The 27,556-nt window shown below is 35.0% G+C and overlaps 1 protein-coding gene across 23 annotated transcripts in view; it reads right to left on the minus strand.

Annotated features, from left to right (window-relative positions):
* LOC136849237 (epsin-1-like) overlaps positions 1-27,556 on the minus strand; it is a 150,992-nt gene that overhangs the window by 81,516 nt on the left and 41,920 nt on the right. For 11 of the 23 annotated variants that reach the window (XM_067122483.1, XM_067122475.1, XM_067122474.1 and 8 more), the window contains exons 5-7: positions 20,135-20,224; positions 18,660-18,716; positions 4,757-4,835 (exon numbers count right to left, since the gene is read on the minus strand). In XM_067122483.1, coding sequence (XP_066978584.1) covers positions 4,757-4,835; positions 18,660-18,716; positions 20,135-20,224 — 226 coding nt within the window. Of the gene's footprint in view, positions 1-4,756; positions 4,836-13,037; positions 13,074-18,659; positions 18,717-20,134; positions 20,225-27,556 lie in introns of all 23 variants that reach the window. The other 12 variants (XM_067122489.1, XM_067122488.1, XM_067122477.1 and 9 more) reach the window with 3 other exon arrangements.

The raw sequence follows: 27,556 nt of genomic DNA on the forward strand, positions 1-27,556 counted from the left end.
TAAATTTAGCTGTACTTTAATCTTCAGTTGTTGCATCATATGTTATGGATACTTATATGATAATAAACATAACTCATAAAAAAAGACAGGTTAAATGTTTCAGAGAATAAAGAAGTTTGAATATGCCAAGGATATACACGTCAAGAGGCAGTGCCATTTGCTTTTTTTAGAACCAAAGAAAATTTTACTTAATCTATGGGAGATGGAATATTGAACTTGAAATTTTCCCTTTTAGGTTCCTTTAGTGAAGCAGAGGATAAACAAACTCTTGTTTTACTTTGTTTTATTTCTTGTAATTTTTTGTAACAATTGTGTATATACATCTTTTTCTCATTTTTACTGCATTTTGTAACAGCCTCACTAAGTGTGATGTCTGCTTCTTCCAACAATTTTTTGACAAATTCTGGTAATTTCTGTATATTTGCCTTTTCATGTTTGTAGTGTGTTTTTGTGATATATCAAAAGTAGATACTGATTTCTGCAGTAATCACTTATGAATTGTATGTATTTCTGTTCTAAATTCATTTATCAATTATTGTGCCCTTGGTAATATGCAAAATTATGCCTGATTTCAATAGTGTTGGTTTTCCTTACTAGGTTTTATTTTTCCTGCTGCAATCACTTTTTTGTTGTAATATGTATCCCTGAAAATTTTTTCACATGCTAAGAGCTTTTCTGCATTTAACTACCATACTTGCATTGCTAGTTCTGTGATATATGTTTATTTTTGGGATAACCTTTGTATTAATTTCCCTAACAATGCTTCTGTTTTCATGGCAGAATTATATGAAACAGAATCATCCATTACAGGCATTAAGATATATCACTGCAGATATCTGTCATTTTTTGCAACTCTAGAAGTGCTATAGAATCCCTTCAAAATTATACATAGATAGTAAAAATGCAGAAAAATACTGCATTCCTGCCCATGTGCATTAAAGGAAATGAAGAACCTGATACAGAATTCAAAGCTGCAACTTTTATGACATTGTTACACGTAGATATTCCTAAAAGTGATTACATAACATCTCTACAACTCATTATAATAAAAAAATGGCAGATTGTGTGGAATAATGAACATACACTAAACAAATTAAGACAGACTGAGCCAAATGTTGAAACATGGAAATCGTGTGAAAAGGAACAATACACATGTAATTTTGACTTGTCTAGAACTGGTCACTCTCGTTTGAATAATAAACATCAGATAATTAGCCCACATGATCCAATCCCTATAAGTAACAACAGTTGAGTAGCACTACCCAATAAAAATTTTTTTATATGAATGTCAAAAATATAAGTCAGATTCTCCATTTTCACTTAACCAAATTATAAAATTTTTAAGGCTTGCCAAATTTTTTATTTCCTTCACTGAAAGACTTTTCATCTCTTTGCAGTGCAGTGATAGCTTTTTGCCTGTCTGCTATCTCAGCCTGCTGTCATCTCTTTGGTGCATATGCCCCTTAAAGAGAAGGAAGTTCAAGGAAATTCTGTCAACGAGTCCTGCTAGAGAAGGGTAGGCTGATGCTGCTTTTTAACACTGATTTCAAAGTTGACTGTGGCATTGCCTCTAGGGGCTTGAGGATGATTATGCAAATGTCTGCCTAACTGCCCACTGTCTTTGGGCACAGCCAGGCCTGGAGTCTCTCACCTAGTAAGAAGTTTCTCAAAGAACTCTGCTTCTTACTTTTCTAAAGGTTCAGGACATTCCCACTCTTCAAGCCAGACGTTGTCCAGCAAAGAGGAAGTTTTACAGTACTGTATTGCAATTTACTGTCTCTCACATAAAGCAGGGCAAATCCAGGAGTTGATGAAGTGGAAGAAGCACTGTTCTCCTTGCCACCATTCTCCTCTCCTTAGCAGTTTACTTCTTACAGGCAGACTGGAGAGACTCACTGATGTCTGGGAATTTTACAAACACCACAAATATTCATTAGGAATTGTCATTTGTTCATAATTTCAAATGAAGAACCACATAATTTTAGCCAGGACTATTTCACAGTGAAATTTGCCACCTTTTTCTTGTCTGCTGTCACCAATTAGTGACAGGTTCACTTGCTCAGCGCAGGGAGAGCTCGAAGGCCTTACCTATAAAGGACAAATACCACTAGCGGTAAAACCTCCATACAGCACACTTTCACAGAATGAAGAAAGACTGTCACTCTTACTCATTTTTATTTAGCTTGAAAACTTCCAATATGTAAAAGTTGGCAGAGTCAAGTAGTTTCTTAGAGCAATTCACCAGTTTTAAGTATTTTCTTCAATTCATAATTTTTAATACAGATGTATTCATTCATATAGGCAATGAAGATGGGTCATTTTAACTGTGGTAGAAGAGCTGTCAGTTCATCATCAGTGTTTTTACTGATCATTCATGATACTAACATGAGACATAATCTTTGAAGATTTTGGCTAATATGTCTACCTCCTAGAAAATATGGATCAATGTCCCTCCTAAAATGTAATTCAGGCTATTTTATGACAAATGGTTTGTAGAAACAAAGTAATGGGTTCAGAAAAAAGCTCAACCAAATCCTCCCACCTCCCTGTTAAAGAGGAAGGACAGGGGCAAACCATTCTAAAACTACATTGGAACAGGTGCTTACAGTGCACTCACTTGCACCTCACTCAATTCCAGTATGTACTTCAACCTGAACACTGGTTTCAGTAGAGGAAAAGATAGAAAGAGATCATTCACACCAATACACATGCACCAGGCTTAGGTGCTCACATGATAAGTGAAGTGTTCAGTCAAGTCTCTGGCGACTAAACAACTACTGAGCAGCCACCACAGGTTCAAAGGAGAAAGTATCCAAGCACTTATGGGTGATCCCTCACGGTAAAATGAGGTACAAACACAGAGAAGTTCTTACAAACGGCAAGAGACAAGCCCTGTGCTTTTGAGCAAGAAGAGAGGACAGTTTCCTTCTCTGGAAAGGAATCAGAGGCCCACTTGATCACCCTTGTGGAATTCCCTTTAAAAGGTTTCTCTCATCTAGCCTCCTCAACAGGTCCTCCATTACTTTCCGACTCTAAGAAACAAGTTAAGAAGGGGATCTCAGAGAGAAGACTCGAGATTAAGAAGGGGACCTCAGAGAGCAGACTCGAGTTGCTTCAGTGGAAGCAACTGAAGGTGACTTCACCCATGTGGCACAAGCTTCTCCAACAATGACAACTGACTTAGGACCACCTGCCATATTCAAACTGATTGTTCTTGTTGGGACAGGAACTGTGCTGCTCTCTCCCTGAGATCACTCAGATGAAAGCCCACTGGGAAAGCTCTTACTGCTACTGAGTCCAAGTGCATGCCCAAATACTTTATCTCCTGTTTGGGGATGAGAGTGGATTTCTGCCAGTTGATCACAATTCCTAGATCGAGGCAAAAAGTTTTCTTTAGGGCAGAGATCATCTCCTGCCCCAAAAAAAGGTAATCCCCAGAGGATGCCAGGAAACCAATTGTCCAGGTATCATAAAAGACAAATAGCCTTTAAATGGGCCTGAAAACAAGACCAAGGTGAATATCCAGGTAAACACCTGAGATGTCGCCAGTCCAAAGCACTAGGCCTTCAACTGGAAGGCATGAGGACATGTGAGCAGGAGAAGTCCTCCTGGCCTTCTCATATGAGCCTTTGGATTTCTTCCTTTTTTTTTTCTTCCTCCTACACAAGGGAGAGTCCACGGACAGGGAGGAGGACGAAGACAAGCTGGCAGACAACGATGATAATGAGGAAGGTGATGATAAGAAAGAATGCTGGAGGGTTGGCCACTGGCAAACCTTCTACTACCAGAGGATCCTTGGTAATAGAAGAAGCAGTCACAGAAACTCCTGACACATCTGCAGAAGACTTGGCCTTCCTATTTTCTGCCTGGGAGCTGAAAAAGGCAACTAGCAACAGACTACCAGGAATTTCTAGCATAGGCCAAATTTTAAGCAGGTATTAAGACAACGACTTTTAGTATTGCTTCCGCATCCTCAGGCAAGATAGGATTAATGGGTTTATCAAACTTGGGTGAGCTAGCTCTTCTAGGAGGGGAAGATCCAGGTGTAAGAGGAAGAGGTATGGCAATCAGGGGCAAAAGGAGCTGAAAGGGTTTGACAGCATCTCCAGGGGAATGTTACCCCCAAAAAGAAACCAAAGACAGCTTCCTGTCCCTCCTTTCTCCTCTTAATATACTTTTCCCATTCAGGAGAGGACAAGGAAGCAAATTCATCATAGGGTAAGGAGTGCAAACAATCCTTACCCCTACAGTACGAACAAAACTTACATGGGTCCACCAATAGGGGAAGACAAGAACTGACCAAATGTAACCTAAAACCCCAGCATTGGCACTGGTTATGCTTCTTCTCCATATTTGAGAGAAAACAGGCCTAAAGGACACAAAAATACAAAATAAAGGCACAAAGTACAAAAAAAGGCAGAATGGTTGTAAGGGCTCGAGGGTAGGAAACTACTCATACAAAATCCAAAATCCAGCAAGCACACAGGGAAGCAAGAGCGTAGATGGGTCTTCTGGGTCTGGCTGCCATAGAAAAAAGCAGTGAGATTGAGAGAATGAGGAAAATCCTTCTCTACCCCTTCTCCACCCATAAACTACCTTATCAAGATTGAGCACCTCATTCAGCCCATGCAAAAGGTTACTCCTGATAAAATGACAATAGTTGTATCCCTGTAGGACAAAATATGCAGTTCTCGTTGTTCTATTTCACTTCCAATTAATTCAAATTGCAAGAAACTCAACAAAACAAAATACTTACGAGGTTCTAAATTAGATGGACCTTCACTTACTCCATACGCATTTCTTTCTGCCGGTCTCGACGAACTTGTCACATATGTCTGAAAAGAAGGCAGCAACAAAATAAGAAAACACGTCATTGAACAACACAATAAAAAATCAAGACCAACTGTTAAACATGACGACATTTAAATGATAGCAAAGTTACCTCAACTTGCAAAATCTCCATGAACAACAGACAAGCAAACACAGCTGCACATATGAAGATTCTAACAAAACAAACCTACAGAAATGATTCCTGCTGCAATATTTCCTTCTTATGTAGGCATTTAAAATCATTCTGGAAACAAATACCAGTAACAAAGAAACAGCTTCTACTGTGGACTCAATATCTATCTTTGGCTATTCAAAGCCTGCTAACTTAGTACAGGAAAACAACTGCGTCCCATCACTTTTCCCTACCTTCATTTATCACTGTAAGTTAACGAACACTATTTGGAAAATTACTACCTGATGAATCTAAAACCTGTGGCCATTTATACACCAGTGATATTCCCGAACTAAATTATCATTACTGTTCGTGGTGGTAATGAGTTATTAAACACTGCATCCTCCCCATAACATCACTTGAGAAAGTGCATCATAAATGTTTAACACAAGTATTACAAACCTCCTGAAAACAGATATGTAAAATAGAACCTTCATGTAAAAGCCTAGGATCCTTTGACTTTTAAAAAGCTTGAGCATAACAGAAATGAGAGAAAAAACAACTGAAAAGCAAAATGAAAAAGCAGCAAATGATTGGGTAACATGACTTCAGATTTACTAGTCCTTCCCTCACAAAAATTTTAAAATACAAATACTCCTCTGACAATGTCAAACAACCCTATTCTCCTAACTGCCATATAACATTAAAATGAAATATGCAGAGATATTTTATCAAAACTGCAGAAATAAAAAAAAAATATCTGATGAGTTTTTATGCTACCAAAATAAAAACAACAAAACACAAAGAGTATCAGCACCCTTACTGCAGCAAAATTCATTACTGAATGAAGCAATGATGAAGAATTTAGAATAATGCCACCTCAAACAGTAGCAATATACTGTATATATATCTATCAGTATGCATCCAATACGAATGCATTTGACAATCAAAAGTATTAATAATTACATCCAAAGCATTATTGTTCAACATTTCCAATCTCTGCGAATAATTTGGACCAGTTACATAACCAAATTAACATTATTTAATTTTATTATTCAGAAATTCACACACAGTATATACAGTTACAGCTTTTAATTTTTCATGTACACTTCTATATATTCATCTGTAAAATCAGAGTAACACAATTACTATAAAAACTGGCACAGATGACTCTTCTAAAGACCTTCCAAACACCATTTCAGTGTATGCAAACTACAATCTCAGTAATTTAATTCAGAATATAATTTTGTTAACTTTACAGATTTCCTGAGTTTACTGCTATGAAGTTTTTCTTCACTTCCTTGTCTTTTGTTTGACCCTTACTGGACGGGGCATGATCACGAGGAACAATAACAGGTTTTGAGCAAATGCTGGGCTAACTCTTATACGAGTATAAATATTGTACGCCATACAGTTTGGATGAATTTAGCAGGAAAAATGTTCATGTCACTTCAACGGGCCATAAATGACTTATGGCAACTGTAGTAGCTCAGTAAGCGAAAGGGACAGATCAGTGTGCCTTGAGATTTCATAGGGGATGTACTGCCTCTCTGCAACTCCAGGATATCTTTTCATTTATCTGCTCATAAATATAACCAGGGATTGCTGTTGGTTTTAATTCTTATCTCTTATGGTAGTAGTTCAGCTATAATTGTAATTTTGCAAAATAAAGTGCAAAGAAATATTAGAAAAAACATGTATAGCTCACAAAACGGTACTGTATCTCCCTATCTCAGTAAATCTCATAAATATTTTACAATAAATATACTCAGAATTTGTTACTGATTTTAGTTTTTATTTATGATATTGTGTGAGCTGTAATTATAATTTTACAAAATAAAAAAAAATAAATTATTAGAAAAAATATGAATATCTTGGTAAAATCAGCACATTTTTACAAGTGTCTCAAAAAAGAGGCCCCACACAGTGTTGTAAATTTTCACTTTCAACTTCCCATGCAAGGTACAGAAAAATTTTTTGAATATTTTTTTTACACCATGTGCATTTGCATATCTTCCTCTTTCCATCAGTTTTTTTTTTTTTAAATTGGCCAACCTTAAAGTTTGCCCAGTCTGGGGGTGTGCTTAATATATATTTAGTCCGTCCCGTAAGGGTTAATAAAAAAACTTAATGTTCACATGTCATGGTTAACATGTAAAACACTACTCAGCATTTCCTTTTAATCCAAAATCTGCTTTTTTTTTTTTTAATCAAATATATGGTCTTTTGGTCTTTTCCACTATAATGTGAGTGTATCATGAATAATAACTGTAGTAATGAATCCCATTCCACAATGTTTATGAACTTAAAAGGACAAAAATAGATAGGATAAATTCACATCACACTGTACAATTTGATACAGCATACAGGTGTACAGTATTCAGCAATACACAACAGCAAATGAAAATATGATGTTGACAATAACTTGATTCCTCTATAATATTTTTGAGCCCATGTAAAAGCAAAGCTCCTACATACCTAAAAACCAAATCACTGAAGAAAGCAAAACCACAAAGAAAAATTTGTTAACATACAACTTTAATAACAATGTCCTTAAATATCTGAAAGTGAAGTAAAAAATGCATTATTAACTGAAGTTCCCGTTCCTGGTGCATGAAATGAATAAAGCACAACAAGACAACCATAGGGACAACATATACATTGTATACATAATGTCTTTTTTAATATAAACCCAGCAGTTATGAAACTTTCTCACTAATCTTGAAAATAAGAGACATGGTCAAGAAATAAAAATAGCAAGACTCCACAGCTGTGGGGAAAAATTATATACAGTATATGCTAATCTACAAAATAGGTCACTTTTTTCAAAATAAAATTATTTCATACAAACAATTAAAATTAGCCCACATCTGTAGTCATCAAGAATCACTATCACTTCATTCCTAACTCAAAAGGAAATCATACCAGCTGACAATAATGTGCAAGAGCCTCACAGAACATGAGGTTCAATGCAGCAAAGACCCTCAGTTTTTGTTTAGCCATGACAAGTAGCTGAAAGAAAATCTGTAGGGTTACGAACTGGGAACTTTAATCATAAATATGAAATATTTCATAAACCTATTGCAGGTCCTACTTTAAATTTACCGGAATCTTAATTTAGGCAGGAAGGACTGAACTGCTGAAAACCACAGAATTGGCTGATTTGGATGAAGAGTCTGAAAGAGACCTTATGAGATTGGGATAAGCAATCAATCCACAGGCATAAAAAAATCTATGATAACCTTACACCATCTGATACCTCTCAAAAGTTACTTGAACTTAGGCTATCGTGTATTATTGGGTTAACTTGCACAATTATACTAATTATCATTTATTAGTATACTAACTTTATCAAAATGATACATAATGCAAGTCAGAAAGAGGGAGTAAATGAAAAGACTAGAGATTTATACAACTGAAGGAAGTAAAATTTATGTGATTGATAAAAATGAGTAAACAAGTAAATTTACATGTAAACTCAATGGTTTTCACTACAGTATTAATGACAGCATATTTTCTGTCATTAATATTGTATCAAAAGTCACTAAATTTATATGTTCTCTGTTAACCTGTCAATTCCATGCAATTATAGCTTCTATAAACAGTTGTATAAATGTCTGACTGTCTCTGTTTACTCTCTCTTATGTTGTATATCCTTATTTTACTCCAAGTTTTGATAAGTTAACCCTTTAACGCCGAAGCCCTCTTTACAAAAACGTCTCCCGTATGCCGCGTTCGGTGAGTTAAGCGCCGAAGCGAAAAAGTTTTTTTAAAAATCACAGCACGCTTAGTTTTTAAGATTAAGAGTTCATTTTTGGCTCATTTTTTTTGTCAGTGCCTGAAGTTTAGTTTGCAACCATCAGAAATTAAAAAAAAATATCATTATCATATATAAATATTGGAATATATGACAGCGAAAAAAAAAACTCGTATATAATTGTATACAAATCGCACTGTAAGCAAAACGGTTAAAGCTAATGAGTTAATTTTTTTTAGTTGTATTGTACACTAAATTGCGATGATTTTGGTATATAACAAATTTTAAAACGATCAAAGCAACACAGAGAAAATATTATCACAAAATGATGCATGAATTTGTAACGCGCGGACGTAAAAAATGTTTTTTTTCAAAAATTCACCATAAATCGAAATATTGTGCTAGAGACTTCCCGTTTGTTGAAAAATGAAGCTAATTGATTGAATATTACTAGACTGTAAGTGTTTTAGCTTACAATTGCAGTTTTCAACCATTTCGGTCGAGTTAAAGATGACCGAAAGTCGAATTTTTTCTATTTATCGTGTTTTATATGAAAATATTTCAAAACTGATAAAATCTACAACCAATAATTATTTTTTGATGTATTGTACATGAAATTGCGCACATTTTCATATATAAAACTTTATGTAACGACTAATATAAAGCGGTGCAAATATTACGACAACGAGACGAAAGAATTTCTGATATGTTCGGCCGAGTTACCGCGCAGATGTAAGGAAAATGTTTTTTTTAAAAATTCACCATAAATCGAAATATTGTGCTAGAGACTTCCAATTTATTGCAAAATGAAGTTAAACGATTGAATATTACTAGAATGTAAGAGTTTTAGCTTACAATTGCGTTTTTTTACCATTTCGGTCGAGTTAAAGTTGACCGAAGGTTGAAATTTTGGCAGTTATCATGATTTATGTGAAAATATTTCAAAACTGATAAAAGCTACAACCATGAGCTATTTTCTGTTGTATTCTACATGAAATTGCACACATTTTCATATATAAAAGTTTATGTAACGACTAATGTAAAACGATGCAAACATTATGACAACATGACGAAAGAATTTCCGAGATGTTTGGCCGAGTTACATACAAGAGACATAAGGAAAAAATTTTTTTTTTTCAGAAATTCACCATAAATCGAAATATTGTGCTAGAGACTTCCAGTTTGTTGCAAAATGAAGGTACATGATTGAATATTACTAGAATGTAAGAGTTTTAGCTTATAATTGCGTTTTTTGACCATTTCGGTCGAGTTAAAGTTGACCGAAGCTTGAAATTTTGGCAGTTATCGTGATTTATATGAAAATATTTCAAAACTGATAAAAGCTACAACCATGAGTTATTTTCTGTTGTATTCTACATGAAATTGCACACATTTCCATATATGAAACTTTATGTAACGACTAATATAAAACAGTGCAAACATTACGACAACGTGATGAAAAAGAATTTCTGGCGCGACTTAAGGAAAAAATTTTTTCAAAAATTCACCATAAATCGAAATATTGTGCTAGAGACTTCCAATTGGTTGCAAAATGAAGGTAAATGATTGAATATTACTAGATCGTAAGAGTTTTAGCTTAAAATTGCGTTTTTTGACCATTTCTGTCGAGTCAAAGTTGACCGAAGGTTGAAATTTTGGCAGTTATCGTGGTTTATATGAAAATATTTCCAAACTGATAAAAGCTACAACCATGGGTTGTATTTTGCTGTATTGTACATGAAATTGCGCACATTTTCATATATAAAACTTTATGTAATGGCTAATATAGAACAGTGCAAAAATTACGACAAAATGACGAAAGAATTTATGAAATTTTCGGCTGAGTTACCACCCGTGCGTAAGAAAAAAGTTTTTTTAAAAAATTCACCATAAATCGAAATATTGTGCTAGAGACTTCCAATCTGTTGCAAAATGAAGGTACATGATTGAATATTACTAGAATGTAAGAGTTTTAGCTTACAATTGCGTTTTTCGACCATTTCGGTCGAGTCAAAGTTGACCGAAGGTTGAAATTTTTTGTAGTCGACGTACGGTACGTCCACTCGGCACCCAACAGACAATTTTAGTCGACGTATGATACATCCAATAGGCATTTAAGGGTTAATACTGTATAGTGCATTACATAATTACCCAAGGCTTCAGCTACTAATACAGTATATGATAATCTAAGCTAAGCAGCTTTTGACATTTGTTGGGGTGACAGGATTTCTTAAATTTCTGTTTGCCAATGCAAAGATCAAATATGTTGTAATGAATATCTGATAAGCCCTGCACACACCAAAAAAGATTTGGATGATAAGTTTATTTGGATGATGATAAGTTTGTTAGATTTTTCATGTGATTATATCAAAATACAATACAAAATGGTAGCTACTTGCTATGTATAAAATCAGCAGACAATCTCATATCTGCACTCACGTGTGCAGGGTATGGGGTACTTTTTATTTTACATTTTATTCTTTCTAGTTGTCTTGTTGCATTCATTACTGAATTTAACAACTTGCAAGACCATCCTAAAAACCTACAATGAAATAGTACTACATGTAGAGATGGAAAAAAAAAAATGAGACAGATTTTCACACAATTGCTACAATGGCTCTAGAGTAATAAGTGACCAATACTGGGTCATTGGTCTCCATTACTTAACAGATTTCAATACTTTTCAGGAGGTCAGACAACTGAATTGTCTATGAAATGAAACAACACAAAAATTACGTATTACACACGAAGAACTTGCCAGCAGTTGAAGGGCATTCAACATACTGTATGTTTGCACCAAGATAAAAAAAATAGAGCCGAATATGAAATAAGAGGTGGAATAGGCACATTCCCCCTAAAAAACTGAAATATAAAATAAATTCTTAACACCAACATAATGTTTGCGGAAAAGTGTAAAAAAACAAACTTGGAAATATGATAACTTGTTTAGCACCCATGACTACTGTAGTATATCACTCAATGCATTTGCCAACATGAAGCGTACTCCAAATACTCTAGAGAAAAGGAAAAGTCACGCTAGCAATATATTCTCTCAAACAAAGCAATAAAAGTACTGTACTTAAAAACTTCTCTCTCAATAAGTACCTTCAAGGATGATGACAAAAAGGCAATAACACCCAACTTGGTGGGCTTGACATTTCCCCATAGTCTTTTTTATTCAATATCAAAAGACAAGGATGAGGTTAAAAGGAATATATGCTTGTATGAAACACTAGACATGAACAAAAAGTGAGGCTCTTTACTATCCAGCACCACAGGGTCCATGAGGCACATGCACACAACTATCACTCAACAGACGACATTCTTTTGAATGGAGAACTGACAAGGATTCGTGATGACCACAAATGTGAGTTAACTATAAGTAATTGGTTTGTTTTGACAAAAAAATATATGAACTTCAGAGTAGTTCCCAGATACAGTATACTGTGATATATTCTGAGTACAAGACAAGTTGCAAAAGATATCATAAGCTTTAAAAGACTATATAATATGAAATTTTTGTTCTCGAGTGTACTAGAACATGCATCTACAAATTCACTACATCTACATGCATTGCTTCTGCTAAGATACCTAATGAGTTTCAACAGGTGCCTAGACTCAGGCCACAGACACCTAATATCAAGTCTTTACTTTTTCATAAAGTAGGAAATTGCTTTCAGCAAACTAAGTCCCAATGACAACATTTGCAGTTATTTTTGTGCCTATTTGCCTACAAAAAGTCTTCACCCTTACCAAGTTTTCATAAAACATCCAAGTTTACCAACAATTTGAACAATGTCTTTTAACATTAAATACAACAACGCATAACCTTAGCCAGTACACGAATAAAAATAGACATGCTTTACTTTCATAGGCATGCTTCATCTTCAAATTTAAAACGAGATAACCTTGCAAAATTAACAAAAGAAACAAAATGAACAGCAGCAACTTAACAAATAATGTGACTCATCTCACATGTAATAACTGTGTTTTTAATCATGCATAATGGGTACCTTAAGATAAAACAAAGATTGCCGAGGATCAGCCACAATGTCCTGACAACCACAAAACAGCTTTTAATTAACTCATGGATATAACTAACTTTTACCAGCTGGTTTCAAACCAGTAGAATTCACACTTTTAAAAAGTGACCAACAAATAATTAGTAATACAGTACATCATCAAAACCAAATGTTTTAATTCTAACACATAGCACAAAATTCAAATAATTAAAGCTTCTCTTGCTATTCCTGAGGAACGTACAAAGCTGTTGCAAGTTATAGAGCACTGTGGCCGACTCAAAAGCCAACCGTGAGATTTAGTGGAGCAGATACTTACATCAGGATAAGAAGGGCTAGTGGGAGAGCTTATGTCCTGTGAAGTAAAGTGGGAAAAAGCCTTCAACAAAAACATAACACAAGCAGCAGTTACACACACACAAGAAGAAGAATGAATGGAGTTGTCTTCTACTGATCATAAGTAAGCCAACAACCCAAGCTTTCTTGGGAATACATCTATCTTAGGCACAGAATAGTAAGAACACCTAAAAGTACATTTTAGAACAATAATTAATGGTACACCTGTGAAAATAAGAGCAGAAGGCATTTTAGGCAAAGGTGTGCTTCTAAATACACAAAGGCTTTATGAGGAATTAGTGATAATATTTAGGGGAATCATTGTGTTTAATTAATCCAGTTAACCACAAGCCCTTCTCACTACAATGTTCAGACCAAGCACAGTAAACTATCTTATTCACTTGCTCTCTATTTAGGTCACTGCATTGAGAATGTTCGACAATCACACAGTCTGGAAAAAAATTTACATTCTTCACCTACCCTACCATTACCCATTCTAAAGTTACGCCACCGACATGACTGAATATGAAACCTGAAATTCTGAACTATCATCATTACTAACCCTAAAAAAGGCAAAAAGCCATACAGTAAAACCACTAAACAATATCAGTCTACTTTTCTTTATGAACAGTCATTGACTATGAGCACTTAATGGCCACCACTGAATGATAACAAAATTTAAATACATCTACTGATTTAAACTGATGTCCACTATATTTTGTGGCACAGATTTTCAGTTAAATCCTTCTAATCATGTGGCATATATTTTGCATGACTAACTGAATCAAGTACTCACTTTCCCTATGTAAGTTCAACATATGAGGGTAAGTCAAAAGTTCCAGGAAAAATTCAATATACTCTTTATTTAAGGAAATTCAAACATCATTTTTCTACATATCTACCATCTAACTCTATACACTTTTCAAGGCGCTGTTTCCACCTCTGCAACCCTTCTTTGTAGAAATTTGGGGCCTTTCTATTAAACCATGTTGAAACTGCATGTTTAGCAGCATCCAAAGATTCAAACCGGACTCCTCTTAAGTGTTCCTTGAGTTTTGGGAACAGGAAAAAATCTGAAGGAGCAAGATCAGGACTATAAGGAGGATGTGGAAGAGTTTCCCACCTATATTTCCGTAGGACTTCTCTTGCAACCCTTGATGAATGTGCTGGAACGTTATCATGATGGAACAAAATTCTGCAGTGCAACTTTCCTCGACGTTTTTAGCCAATGCAGTCTTCAGTTTTTGCAAAACACCTTTGTAGTAGTTCCGGTGATTGTTTTTGTCCTTCAAGGAAATCAATCAAAATCACTCCTTTGGAGTCCCAAAACACTGTTGCCATAACCTTCTGGGCAGATCTCGCCACTTTGAACTTCACTGGTGCAGCTGAACCTCTTGGTAACCATTGCTTTGATTGAATTTTACTTTCTGGGTCATATTGATGGATCCAAGTTTCATCTCCAGTAACAATCCGGTCAAAAACTCGGATTCATTTGATTCAATCTTCGTTAAAAACTGCAAGAGAAAGTTCAGCTCTTTGATGCAGTTGGTCTTCGCGCAACGCTTTTGGGACCCAACGTGCTGAAAGTTTACTCAAACCAAGATTTTCATTTAAAATTGAAAATGCGGAACCATGGGAGATCCCAGTTTCATTAGCTATCATATCGATAGTAATCCGACGATCTTCATCCACTAGATTCTGCACCAAAGCCACAATTCTTTCATTTTTGCAGTCGATGGTCTTCCCTCTCTTGGGTTGTCTTTGAGGTCATCCCGACCATCCTTAAATCGCTTTATCCAATCATAAACAACTGATTTAGATGGAGAAGAATCTCCATAAACTTGTTGCAAAGCTTCAATAATTTTCCTGGTTTCCAATCAAGCTTGGTCAGGAACTTGATGTTAGCTCTCATCTCAAAATTTTTATTTTCCATGGGTTCAAGAAGTTACTTTTCTGAAGCAGATGTTAACACCACGGTAGCAAGAGGATGACTGAGGTAACAAGTCTATATGATCACTACATCACAGATAATTGTTTACCAAGTATTTGGGTTGTTTCATTCCTGTGTAAATACATCATTCAACAATTTTTCCTGGAACTTTTTGACTTACCCTCGTATATCTCAATGAAAAAATTGCCCCTAGGTTTCTTTCTTGTGACAGACAACATAACAATGCATCAAAGCCTTTGACAAAGTTTCTATGTAAGATATCATAGAAAGAACATAATTACAGTCAACTTACTGCTGACGGACTATAGTAAGTCTATGCAAAATTAAAAGTACAGGGCAACAGACAGAAATAAAAGGCGGCTTCATCTTTTTGTTTCTTCACTACCTGCCCTATAGTAGGGTTTCACTTATAGTAAGCCTTTTGTACAGCATGCTTTGCAGAAACACTTCAGCTCCAGCGGCATTACTTTCTGCCTTTCACTTTCATCTGTTCCCACTAGTCTTTTCTCACTTAGCTGTCAACTTCAAAACATTACCTTGTGCCTATTTTCAGTTTTTATTTAAAAACAAATCCTTCAAGTGAGCACTGAAGTGTCTTGAAATGATGCAGTGGTCCCCTTAAACTACCTTAATAATCCTCACTATCCAGTCGTTATGAAAAACATTTTCATTGCATGAACTTCTCAAATAAGAAATCTTGAAATCTTCAACAGCCAAAAAATCAAATTTCTCTATGGCAGCTATTTGCGGAGAATGATCAAAACTAATTATAATGTATGTCACTATATTACATGGGTGTCTTTGAATCTAAATATTTAGCTACATCTCTTCTTAAATTATAACTATGTCCCACTTTTCATATTTGGTTTTCAGGCAAATACAGGACAAATTAAGGTACTGCTCAAGAATACTTGGCAAATGTCATTCACAGATATAGTGTCATAATTAATATTTCACTCAAGGAAATATAATCATATAAGTATATCAAACCTAGCTTCAACACTAGAAACCTTTTATCAGTATAAAATGTACTAAAAGCAAATATGGTCTCCTTAGCAATAAGCTTTCATCTTACTGAAAGAAAAATTACCATAAGGGTCTTGAATACCTTGACACTGTTTCAGCAGAGAATATGAATACTTTCCCATGTATAATAATATCTAAAAATTGTTATTTTTCTGTTATGCTTAGACATTAGGCTTTCCTTTTACATATCTACATGATTTTTCTCCAATCTCTACTATCTACTGCACTTTCTGTAATCCAGATCATAATCTATGTCCTTTCTTCATGATCATCTGTGCTTTCATAGAAGTTGTCACCCTGCTTCTTTTATATCAACTGCTTCTGATGACTGACTGTTCATTATCTAATGAGTTCTCTACCTTAAATCTTCTCCCTGCTTTCATTTTCTTCATTCCCCCGCAATAAATTCCCTCTTAAATTTTCTTGGTGATTCCCTTAATTCCAGCTTTGCAATTAATATACTTGTGAAAAATTATTTTCATGAATAAGTTCTTTTAACAAAACTAAGTTTAGTACTGTGCCTCCATTCTATAAGCCTCAACCTAGTGATTAACATGGAGTTTTAAGAAAGCCTTAAGTTAGAGAAGAAGGCTCTTGGAATCTCCTGAAGGTGAGAGGATGTTCCTGAGAAAACCAAGATTTTTAAATTGCTTATGAACTAAATTTGGTCTTCATGAACCTTTGGAAATTTATCATTCAGAGTGGAATGGAAAGCAATGTGGTGGGACGAAGTTAATACAGGAATGGACACCTTTTAATACTTCCATAGGGAATCGATTATCCTCCTGAACCAGCATGAGTGGGTGATCCTTGCCATGTCGAATTTTCTGCTGGTGGACAAAACCACTGAAAGACAACACTGCAAAGCCTAGAAGGATGGTCTTTTCTCTATGGTGACCTCTACTCTTCTCGTAAGGATGTCCTCCTTTTGTCCACTGACTCCCTTGCGAAACCCTCTCAAGACATATCTATCAAAACCATATCTATCAAAACTGCCTTCCCTATTTTATGTCCAGCAAACCATATCAACAAACTCTTAATTTAACTTGGGTCACACTCATACACCAGAAACTGGACATAAATGAATGATTCTTTGACCCTGACTTCATCATAAAACTACACAAGAGGCTAACAAATTCGAGTTCCTTCTGCACCTTAACAGAGCTCTAGACAGCCTTGTCTGACTCTGTTACATCCCACTGCCAAAAATTTGTGTCACCTAGTCAACTGTTTTGTCTTTCAAGAGGACTACAGCCTTTGATTTACTTATGCTATCAAAATTGCTTATTTTGTCCAAGCAGCAAACTGTGATCTCATTTAAGATGGGAATTTATGATGCATGGGCTAGCTAGTTCAGCCTATTCAAATAACTTCAAGCTTAACCATATCAACATTCAGCAATAGTGTGTGTGTGTGTGTGTGGGTTTTTTTCCCCTTTATGGGAATTAGGTAATGTCATGGAAATTTTCCATAAATGCTTCTATACATTTTCTCTTGGCCTTCAATGGTGTAGTTGGTTAAGTTCTTTTCTACTCTCATATCACCCTCCTTTCTTCATATCATCCTCCCTTTCTGCTCATACTAAATATGAGCTCATTACCTGTTCACTCTACAAGCCTTCCAAATGGATATCTAGACTTAAACTTGGCCCATAACAAATTTAACAAGATATAAAATCAGTCCTTTTTTGACCAACCTACCAACTTCAAAGTTAAATCTACCAAACTAGCTATGCCTAACACACAATCTAAATTATCACTCATCTGCATTGAGTGTAATAACAAAGCAACAGATTCATGTTTTTTACTTCTTGACTAATGATGTCATCTCCAATGAAGAACTATTCTCAACCCTGTAGATACAAAACACTCATTCCCTTAAGCCTAAGTGACATGGACCTTCCTTAACCAGTTTAGCGAAAATGCACATCTAAAATTTAAAAATGATGCTTAATACAAAATGGAATGATGAGAGAGAGGCAGGAGCATCTCTCTACTAAACGAATCTGCATTCACTCACAATGAAGTAAGGTATAAAGCTATGCACGACAAAGATTTTTATTTTGTACTTGTGATAAGCCTGCTTAAAAAACTGTTCCTATACATTCTCTAACCTTCAAACACTCTATACAGACAACAAAAGATATTGGTTTATTAATTATGTTTCTTAGTGGAAATTGCAATCACTTGCCTTAGTAAACACTACCAATCTCCATATGACTAATTATTACATACATATGTCAGTGCACCTTTCAAAATATTTTCAAAGATACATTGTATGTACTTTTTTACCATACATTACTTGGCAACATACAGAACTACAATCCTAGCAAAGTCTGATATGTAAATAAAGTTATAAAATGCAAAATGTGAAAGAAAGATGGGTATTCCTAACAAGACTCACAACAATTTAAGTAGAGCATTATGCCAAGCTTTTAAAATTCTCAATAAAATTCATTTTGACTTTTTCTTGCAGAATATCCACCCTCATTATCTTTTCACTTTGCATTTTTTTTTTACATTTTCAAGCCACCTAAAGCATCTGAAGAGCAACCTTAGCTAAACATTTTCAAGTACCCAACCTACATGTAGCACAATATTACCGCACACATTTCAGAAACATCCCAACCTTATCCCCCTCACAGATAATGGTCAGCTCCTCGGCATAATGACGGTCTCCTTTCTGCTGTTTCCATAAATAAATGATAAAAATTATTAAAACACCCATACAACAACCAAACCATTTCTACGAAACTGCAACAAAAGTGTATCACTATGGAAAATCTACACCTGAATATTTTTACTGTTTAAATTAGGAAAATCAACACACAGCCAATAAGCTTTAAATCAAAGTCAAAGTAACAAAATACTAAAAACATCTACAAAGTTAGTGCAAAGAGAGGTGCAAAAAAATAGTTGTGCCTGTTAAAAAGGGCTTGGAATTTATACCCAGAGGTGAAAACCATAACATTCTTAACAAATTTACCCCATCTGTGATTCCCCACAAAATGGAAGAAACTATATGTTAGTACATAAAATGATAAAGAATGTACTTACTTTGAAAAGTATAAATTTCTGAAGATACTTTTCAAGTTTTAGTGTACTTACTTTGAAAAGCACATATTTTTGAAGATACTTTTCAAGTTTTTACCATCAAAATCACAGTTGACCTTAAGATATGTTTTCTTATCTTTCCCTAATTAAGGTCATGAGCGTTTGTTCACTACTCACAAAAATATCTCTCTTTCTAATGAAGCTACACATTTCAAACTCCAAACAATGATCTGGGGAAACCTAGTGTTATGCAAACAATGTGTACATCAAACAAAGGATAGTCAATATACAACATTACTTGAAAGGATTCACCGAATGGCAGTCTTATGAAATCCCTTTAAGCATGTTATCATTAACGTCCCTCCATATTTAGTCATTTGAATTCAAGTACATGTAAACTATTTTAAAGATGATGGTTTAACCAGTAATTTTTTGGGAGTTATTTAGAATTTACAGAAGAGAAAAATTACGTAAGCATAAACAACTTTGTTCAAAACAACTATTTCTATAACAAAAATCAATCATTTTCTTCTCATATTTTTTTTTAACATACCAATACAGTAAAGAGGAAATAGGTATGAAAATGCCAAAGCATACAAGAAGGAACATAATTAGCCATTAAGAATTTAACATGGCTGTCATGGCAGCTGTGAGTTTATTTCTGACAATTTTTTATGTATCTATTGAAATAAATAAAAAGACACTGTCTGAGGCGTTATGGACTTTTTGAAAAATGCATGACACACACACACAAAAAGTTACCCTTAAATTGGTAACATGAGCTCTTAAATAATTTATAAGTTTTATAAAAAGGTCATCTTGTATAAAACTGACCCTGCAAGTGTTAATTGTGGTCCACCCAAAAAGGCATCATCAAACTGGAAATTAAATAATTTGACTGCATGTCAGTCTGTTGCACAAAGCTGATGTTAATAATCAATAACAAAGCATAAGGAAACAGGATGCCCAAAAAGTAAATGAAGGAAACTTGGTCAAATAAAATTACATAAATTACTTGATTCACAAAAGAAAAAGGTTTCTAGTACTTACGCTGTCACTGCCAATACCCGATACACTCTGTGCAAATCTTTCCTTGGCCTTCAGTGCCCGGACTCGTTCATTTCGGAGTCGCTCGTCATCCTGAAAAAGTGAGGTTGCACTTTTATTTTTCAATTTCAAGACCTTGCTATCACATACATAAACCTCGACTACCAGACAAAAATACTTTTCAACTCTTGTGGGAAAAACAGGGGTGAATTCCAAACTATTGTTAGTCATCTTCCCAATCAATCTAATTCTGCAATTTTTGACATAAAGTTTAACTGAATATTCCTTATTTCATATAAATACATAACAAAACACACCATGGTATCAAATAAATTTAAAGATGAAAAAGGCACCAAATATATTTAATTACTGAAAATGTACTGAAATATTAATAACTAGTGTCTATTCCCATTAAGCAGATGTCTAACTTATATTTACAAGTGTGTACAGGCTGATTTGTGATAGCTGTGATGCAGCAAGGGAGACCACTCCAAAAGTTACAGAGGTTGTGAGCAGAAATCACCTGACTGGTTTTAGGATTTAGGTGGAACTGAAAGGCAAAGGTTTCTGGTTTTACTGGATATACAGGGAGGTTTGAAACCACATCTTCTTTCATTCTGTAAATATATAATAGTTTTACAGAATTTAAGCATATGAAGGATGTTATTTATTTCCATCATTTCCAATCTAGCACAAAAGAGGTCAAGTCATGTAACATACCCTAAAGTCTTCACATTTGGTATTAGTTGGATGAGTGTGTGGTGAGCTCTTAATATATAACTGGTTTAATCTATGCTGCCCATACTCCATGAATGATGCTTTGAAAATTTTCTCAGCAACCATGCAGACAGCTCATGACAGCTCATTATAATTTTGTCAACATGAGCAGATATGTCAAGTCATCAAACATAATGAATACCAAGATGGAATCAAAAGTGATAAAAATTTTCCAGCTCTTTAACAAATTCATGTTTTCAAGGTAAGAATATAAATGGTATGATAAAGTAAAAACATTGGATAAATCAATGAAATAGGAGAATCAAAAATATATACCAAACAAATAAAAAGAGATGTTGTGAGTGATTGTACTTTATGGTGTTTGGGGAAGATTTTTATGTGATTTAAATGAAAACAAGTATTAAAATTCTCTCTGTCACATAAAACTTTAAGAGGACATTTTTTCCTCTCCCCTTTCATTTTGGACAATTGTTTTTTATTGAATTCCTTCAGAGATAACTAAGATATTTGTAGTACATTATGAATACATAAATTAATTTTTAACATTTACCCTTTTAAAGCAAAAATATATTAATTACCAAATTCTTTAAAATTTTTTCATAAAAACCAATTGCTGTGCTTATATTGGAGCCCAATTTTGCAATCAACCAAATCCCAGACACAATCATTTGTTTACAAAAGAAAAGCTGTAGTTGACAGGAACCTAAATGCATATGCAATGAAACCCTAGATATTCCACTGCAAGAAAAGGTGGAGTTGGGCAAAACATCAGGCATTCACAAAAATGGTATTAACTTACAAACAAAGAGTTAAAACGTTTACTCCCATAGTGGGATCAGGAAAGCTGTGTACTTGCAACACAGAAGATATGTTTAAATTTTGCTTGAGGGCTGAAGCTGAATTTTTCTATAAAATTATCAGTTACGGTATTTATACATATCATTGCATGTTATCAATACCAATGTGTAAGAGAGCTTTCTGTGGAGGTATACTTGGGACAAAACTGTAAGTAAGCAGGTAGCTAGCACTAATTTCCAAATGGAAGAAGAGAGTTTTTACCCAAAGTAGGGTCAGTAAAGCTGTGTGCCTGCATCTCAGAAGACAAGAATTCAAATCTTGCTTGAGAGCTGAATTTAAATTGTCTTACATCTTATATCTTTCAGTTACAGCATATGCATATATGAAAAGAAAAAATTGCTGTATTGTCATCAATACAAGCATACAAATGGCACTAACTTAAGAACTGGAGGAAAAAAAGGTTTTCTCCTGTAGTGGGATCAGTAAAGCAGTTACAGCATACATATAAATCACAAAATATTCATTAGTGTCTGAGCTTTCAATGGAAGAATACTTGAGGCAAAACAGCAGGTAGGCACTTAAGTCTCACTAACTGCCAAAAAGGAGAAAAAAGATCTCATCAATTGTGAGGTGGATAAAGCATGTGTACTTTTAACTAAAATAATTAAACAAATGATTCCAATTGAACTGGCCCTAGGAGGCTACCACTTGCATGGCACATTGTAGTTAATAAAAAACTCTTTGCACTGCCCACTTTGGCTGTAAGTGCATTGCTTCCTTCCCCTTTCTTTCTTACCCCACTCCAATTTTCACTTACTGCTTGAGGTAAAAATGCTTTGAACAAGCCCTACGAAAGCCTAGAAATTAATTTAGTAGCGTCACAACAATAGTTCATTTAGCCTGCTGGAAGATACTGACTAATTTTATGCAAGATCTTGCCATAATAAAGTTTGGCTGCTTGATGAGTTTCTTTCTGACTGGAAGACTCCTGGGACTGTCCACCACCCTAGATTGTAGATTCCCTGATCACCAAATGAAGGATGGTGTGCTGTGATAAGCAGAACTGGATTACATAAAATCAGTGAGGTCACAGGTCCAAAGGCAACAAAGAAGTAATGATTGCAACTGTTACCTGTTCCTTATCACTCCGATTCTGATCTTTCTTCAGCAATGGTGTTTGAAACAGCAGTGGCCACAAGCTGGTCAAAGACAAGGTAAGCAAGGTCATGTTCAGAAGAGTCAACAAAATCACTTCAAAGTTCTCCAGCTATGACTTCCTCCTTAGGTTTTTGAAACCCTTTATACACTGAGAGCTTTACAAATCTAATCCATTACCTCCAAAAACAAGTCTTAGTCTACCTCTTCTTCTCAGTGCATAAGTGCATGAGTCTTTGAAGAATTAAACTTGTTTGCTTAGACTTGTTTGCTAAGCAGGAGTCAAAAGGTGTTTCCATTATGATTGAGATCATGGGATTTGAAGGAGATATAGAAGTAGAATGCAATCGGGTGGCTTCCAGATGGTGATGAAATGACTGGAGAAAAACAAAAGAGAAGCAAAACTAAAAGATTTTCTCTACAAAAACTTCCCTACCCCTTCACGAGAGAGCTAATCCATTGCTTGCCCTCATGACAAGGGACCCAGTATATCTAAGAGCTGCCCTACTTCATGGAGTCTAAGTCAACTTTCACCATGGATTAAAAGGCACACTGAAGACTTTCCCATGTTCACTGCTGTAAGGATCTCAATCACTTTCTCTCTGCACTGCACCCTAATGGTACCTTAAGCTTGCACAATAACATGAGTAAAGAAGTCAGGAGTGAGCAATCAATGCCAAAACAGACCAGTGAGCAAAATATCTTCAAGCCAGGCATATGCATGCCAGTATCTATCCTGAGGTATGGACACAGCTGAGTCTCGTCTAGAATTGGTAATGCCAGAACTCCTAGTCACAGTAACAGTAGTAGTCACCTGTACCTTCCTCTCCTCAACTGTGTCTATGTGGGTGACAGCAAAATATGTATCCTTGCTGGTCATCCAAACATCCACTTGACAGATCGTGGGAAAATGAGCTGTCAACTCAATAAGCTGATCCCCAGGTATGATGAGAGTCAAGCAAGCGGGTAAAGGCAGCGGGTGAAAATGAGAAAGAAGACCAATCTGTGAGCACAGGAGCCACTGAGCAAGTGAAACCTAAGGTGGGCATTTCCATAATGAGGCAGGTGGTGTGTATATGATGTGCAACAGGTCTGTCATTAGAGGTGGGATGGATTGAGGGTATGAGGCAGAGCTAGTCAAGTGTTCCAGAAAGAGCCAGAGTGCAAAGACCAGGCTGAGACAACATCCAATGTCAGTTGCTCTTACGCTACCATCAGCAATTACAATTATTCCATAGTTAATCCTCATTATTAACACAAAGCAGTTTAAGCAGACTACTGAATAATTAATCTTATTGAGTAACTTAATCAGACGGAAAAGAGTCCTAAGCAGGAGACACATCATCAGAGCACTAATGGGTAGTCTCTTTTAAAGCCTCCTTTGCACATAAAGGAACCACTACTTGAGAAGCCAGTTACAGAACATCCTGCATGGTAAGCAGCGGTAAACATACCTGGCCACAGTGGTTGCTACAAACTAGGTAAAGGTCCCTGTAAATGGGGGTCTTAAAAGCATGGCAAACCTTGTCTGGTATGCCTTCAGAAGTACATTTAAGCATGATTAGGATGTCACAAATAATATCAAAACAAAACAGCCAATGTGCATTTGGTCACTAGAATAAAACATAAAGGTATGCAGTTAAAAATCACTATTACTCTGAAATAGTAAGTAGCCAAGTACTGATACATTAAATCTAACTAGGATAATACAATTAATGTCTGAAAAACATTACGCCAAATCACATGCAGACACAGACAACTGATACAGAAAAAAACCACAAAAATTAATAAAAAATAAATTAACTAACAAGAGATAATGAAGACATTACTGCTAGATTCCTAAAAATAATTACAAAGTAAGTAAGGTAATTAAAAATTAATGCCTGACACCAAAAATACCCAGTTACATACTGATATTCCAAAAAGGAAATACAGCTGAGAAGTAAAACACTCTTCCCAATAGCAAGGTAAATAAAAACAGAAAAGTGTGTGTTTGGCACAATTGTGAATTCACTTTCCACAGATAACTGTTTCAAATCTCTAACTGTTAACAGCAAGTCTGGGCCTTAGTTATAACAACAGGATGAAAAAGAAAAAACTAAGAAAAAAATTCAAAACACAAACCACAGACTGAAATAATGCAACACTGTCTGTGAAAAGGCTCAATTATTCAGCTGATGAAAAGTTGACTTCAGGTATTGCCCTACTTACGATGGGGTTAGGTTCCAAAAAACCCATCGTTTGTTGAAAAAATCGTATCTCGAATATCGCCTAACCTACACTAGGGTAATCAGTACCAACTACTGTATACATATGTGGTAGCCTAGCCTACATTACACAGTATACTCTATACATATACAGTATAGTACTTTTTAATATCAGCTAATTCTGCAGGTTCAATGCAGATTGACTTATGATAATTCAATATAAAGAGAAATTGAATAACAAACAAGGCTTAGTTTATTGGTAGCCTAGCCTACATTATACTGTACTCTATATTCACATATTAATACCGTATTATACAAACATCAATATAACGGATGTGCATCTTTTCCATGGATCTTTTAAAAAGCTATGCTTTACTATACTGTATCCAGTAATATTGTTTATATTCTTATATTGCTTTTGTATTAAAAATTGGGATCATAGCGATGATCAATGTCTTGGTTTGGAGGTCCGTTGTGCGGTAAGTTTATTTCGCCACATTTAACTCAGTTCAGAGCACTTTTCTTGCTTCTAGTTAGCATAAATGAATCTCTAGATGCTTTATTTATATGGAACAAGGATATTTTCATTATACGAAGTGTTTTTAAGTCGAAATATAACTTAAATACGTCTTGTTGTCAAATTAATTTAGCTATGTTTTTCGTTAACCCTTAAACGCCGAGCCTCTATTTACAAAAGTGTCTGCCATATGCCGGCGCGGTTTGGGAGTTAGCGCCGAAGCGGAAAGAAAGTTTTTTTCAAAAAATTACAGCACGCTTACTTTTTAAGATTAAGAGTTCATTTTTGGCTCCTTTTTTTCTCACTGCCTGAAGTTTAGTATGCAACAATCAGAAATGAAAAAAAATATCATTACATATATAAATATTGGAATATATGACAGCACGAAAAAAAATTTCATATATAATTGTATACAAATTGCGCTGTGAGCAAAACGGTTAAAGCTAACGATTTATTTTTTTTTTCTCTGTATTGTACAGAAAATATTATCACAAAATGATGCATGAATTCATAACGCGCAGATGTAAAAGTTTTTTTTTTCAAAAATTCACCATAAATCGAAATATTGTGCTAGAGACTTCCCGTTTGTTGCAAAATGAAGGTAAATGATTGAATGTTACTAGAATGTAAGAGTTTTAGTTTACAATTGCATTTTTCGACCATTTTGGTCGAGTCAAAGTTGACCAAAGGTTGAAATTTTGGCACTTATCGTGATTTATATGAAAATATTTCAAAACTGATAAAAGCTACAACCATGAGTTATTTTTTGTTGTATTCTACATGGAATTGCACACATTTTCATATATAAAACTTTAAGTAACGGCTAATATAAAACGATGCAAAAATTACGACAAAGTGGCTAAAGAATTTCTGAGATTTTCAGCAGAGTTAGCACGCACGGAGGTAAGGAAAAAGTTTTTTTCAAAAATTCACCATAAATCAAAATATTGTGCTAGACACTTCTCGTTTGTTGCAAAATGAAGGTAAGTGATTGAATATTACTAGAATGTAAGAGTTTTAGCTTACAATTGCATTTTTCGACCATTTCGGTCGAGTCAAAGTTGACCGAAGGTTGAAATTTTGGCACTTATCGTGATTTATATGAAAATATGTCAAAATTGATAAAAGCTACAAACATGAGTTATTTTTTGTTTTATTTTACATAAAATTGCACACATTTTCATATATAAAACTTTATGTAACGGCTAATAGAAAACTGTGCAAAAAATTACGACAGTGACTAAAGAATTTCTGAGATTGTACGAGCCTGACGCCGTCTCTCCCAAACACGTGTGTGTTCGTCGTCCACCGGAGTGGAGAGACGTTTGGCGTCTTCACAAACAGAAACATACACACAGTTTGATACAGAAGATTTGTTGGAACATTATGAGTACATGATTAGAATGCTTGCATGGCAATGCAAGTAGTGGTGATTGTACATGCGTCAAGGCAACAATGGTTACGGAGAAACAGACGGGAATATTGTATGGTTGAAATCGCGTTCCTTTAGAGAAAGACAACGAGACGCTCTTGTTGTCACGTGTGTGGAAGAGACGGCGTCAGGCTCTTACAAGATTTTCAGCAGAGTTAGCGAGGACTTAAGGAAAAAGTTTTTTTCAAAAATTCACCATAAATCGAAATATTGTGCTAGACACTTCTCATTTGTTGCAAAATGAAGGTAAATGATTGAATATTACTAGAATGTAAGAGTTTTAGCTTACAATTGCATTTTTCAACCATTTCGGTCGAGTCAAAGTTGACCGAAGGTTGAAATTTTGGCACTTATTGTGATTTATATGAAAATATGTCAAAATTGATAAAAGCTACAACCATGAGTTATTTTCTGTTGTATTCTACATGAAATTGCACATATTTTCATATATAAAACTTGATGTAACGGCTAATATAAAACGGTGCAAAAATTACGACAAAGTGACTACAGAATAAATTACGAAAAAGTGACTAAAGAATTTCTGAGATTTTCAGCAGAGTTAGCGCAGACGTAAGGAA

This window comes from Macrobrachium rosenbergii, chromosome 20 (assembly GCF_040412425.1).
Source record: "Macrobrachium rosenbergii isolate ZJJX-2024 chromosome 20, ASM4041242v1, whole genome shotgun sequence".
NCBI classification, from domain to species: Eukaryota; Metazoa; Arthropoda; class Malacostraca; order Decapoda; family Palaemonidae; genus Macrobrachium; species Macrobrachium rosenbergii.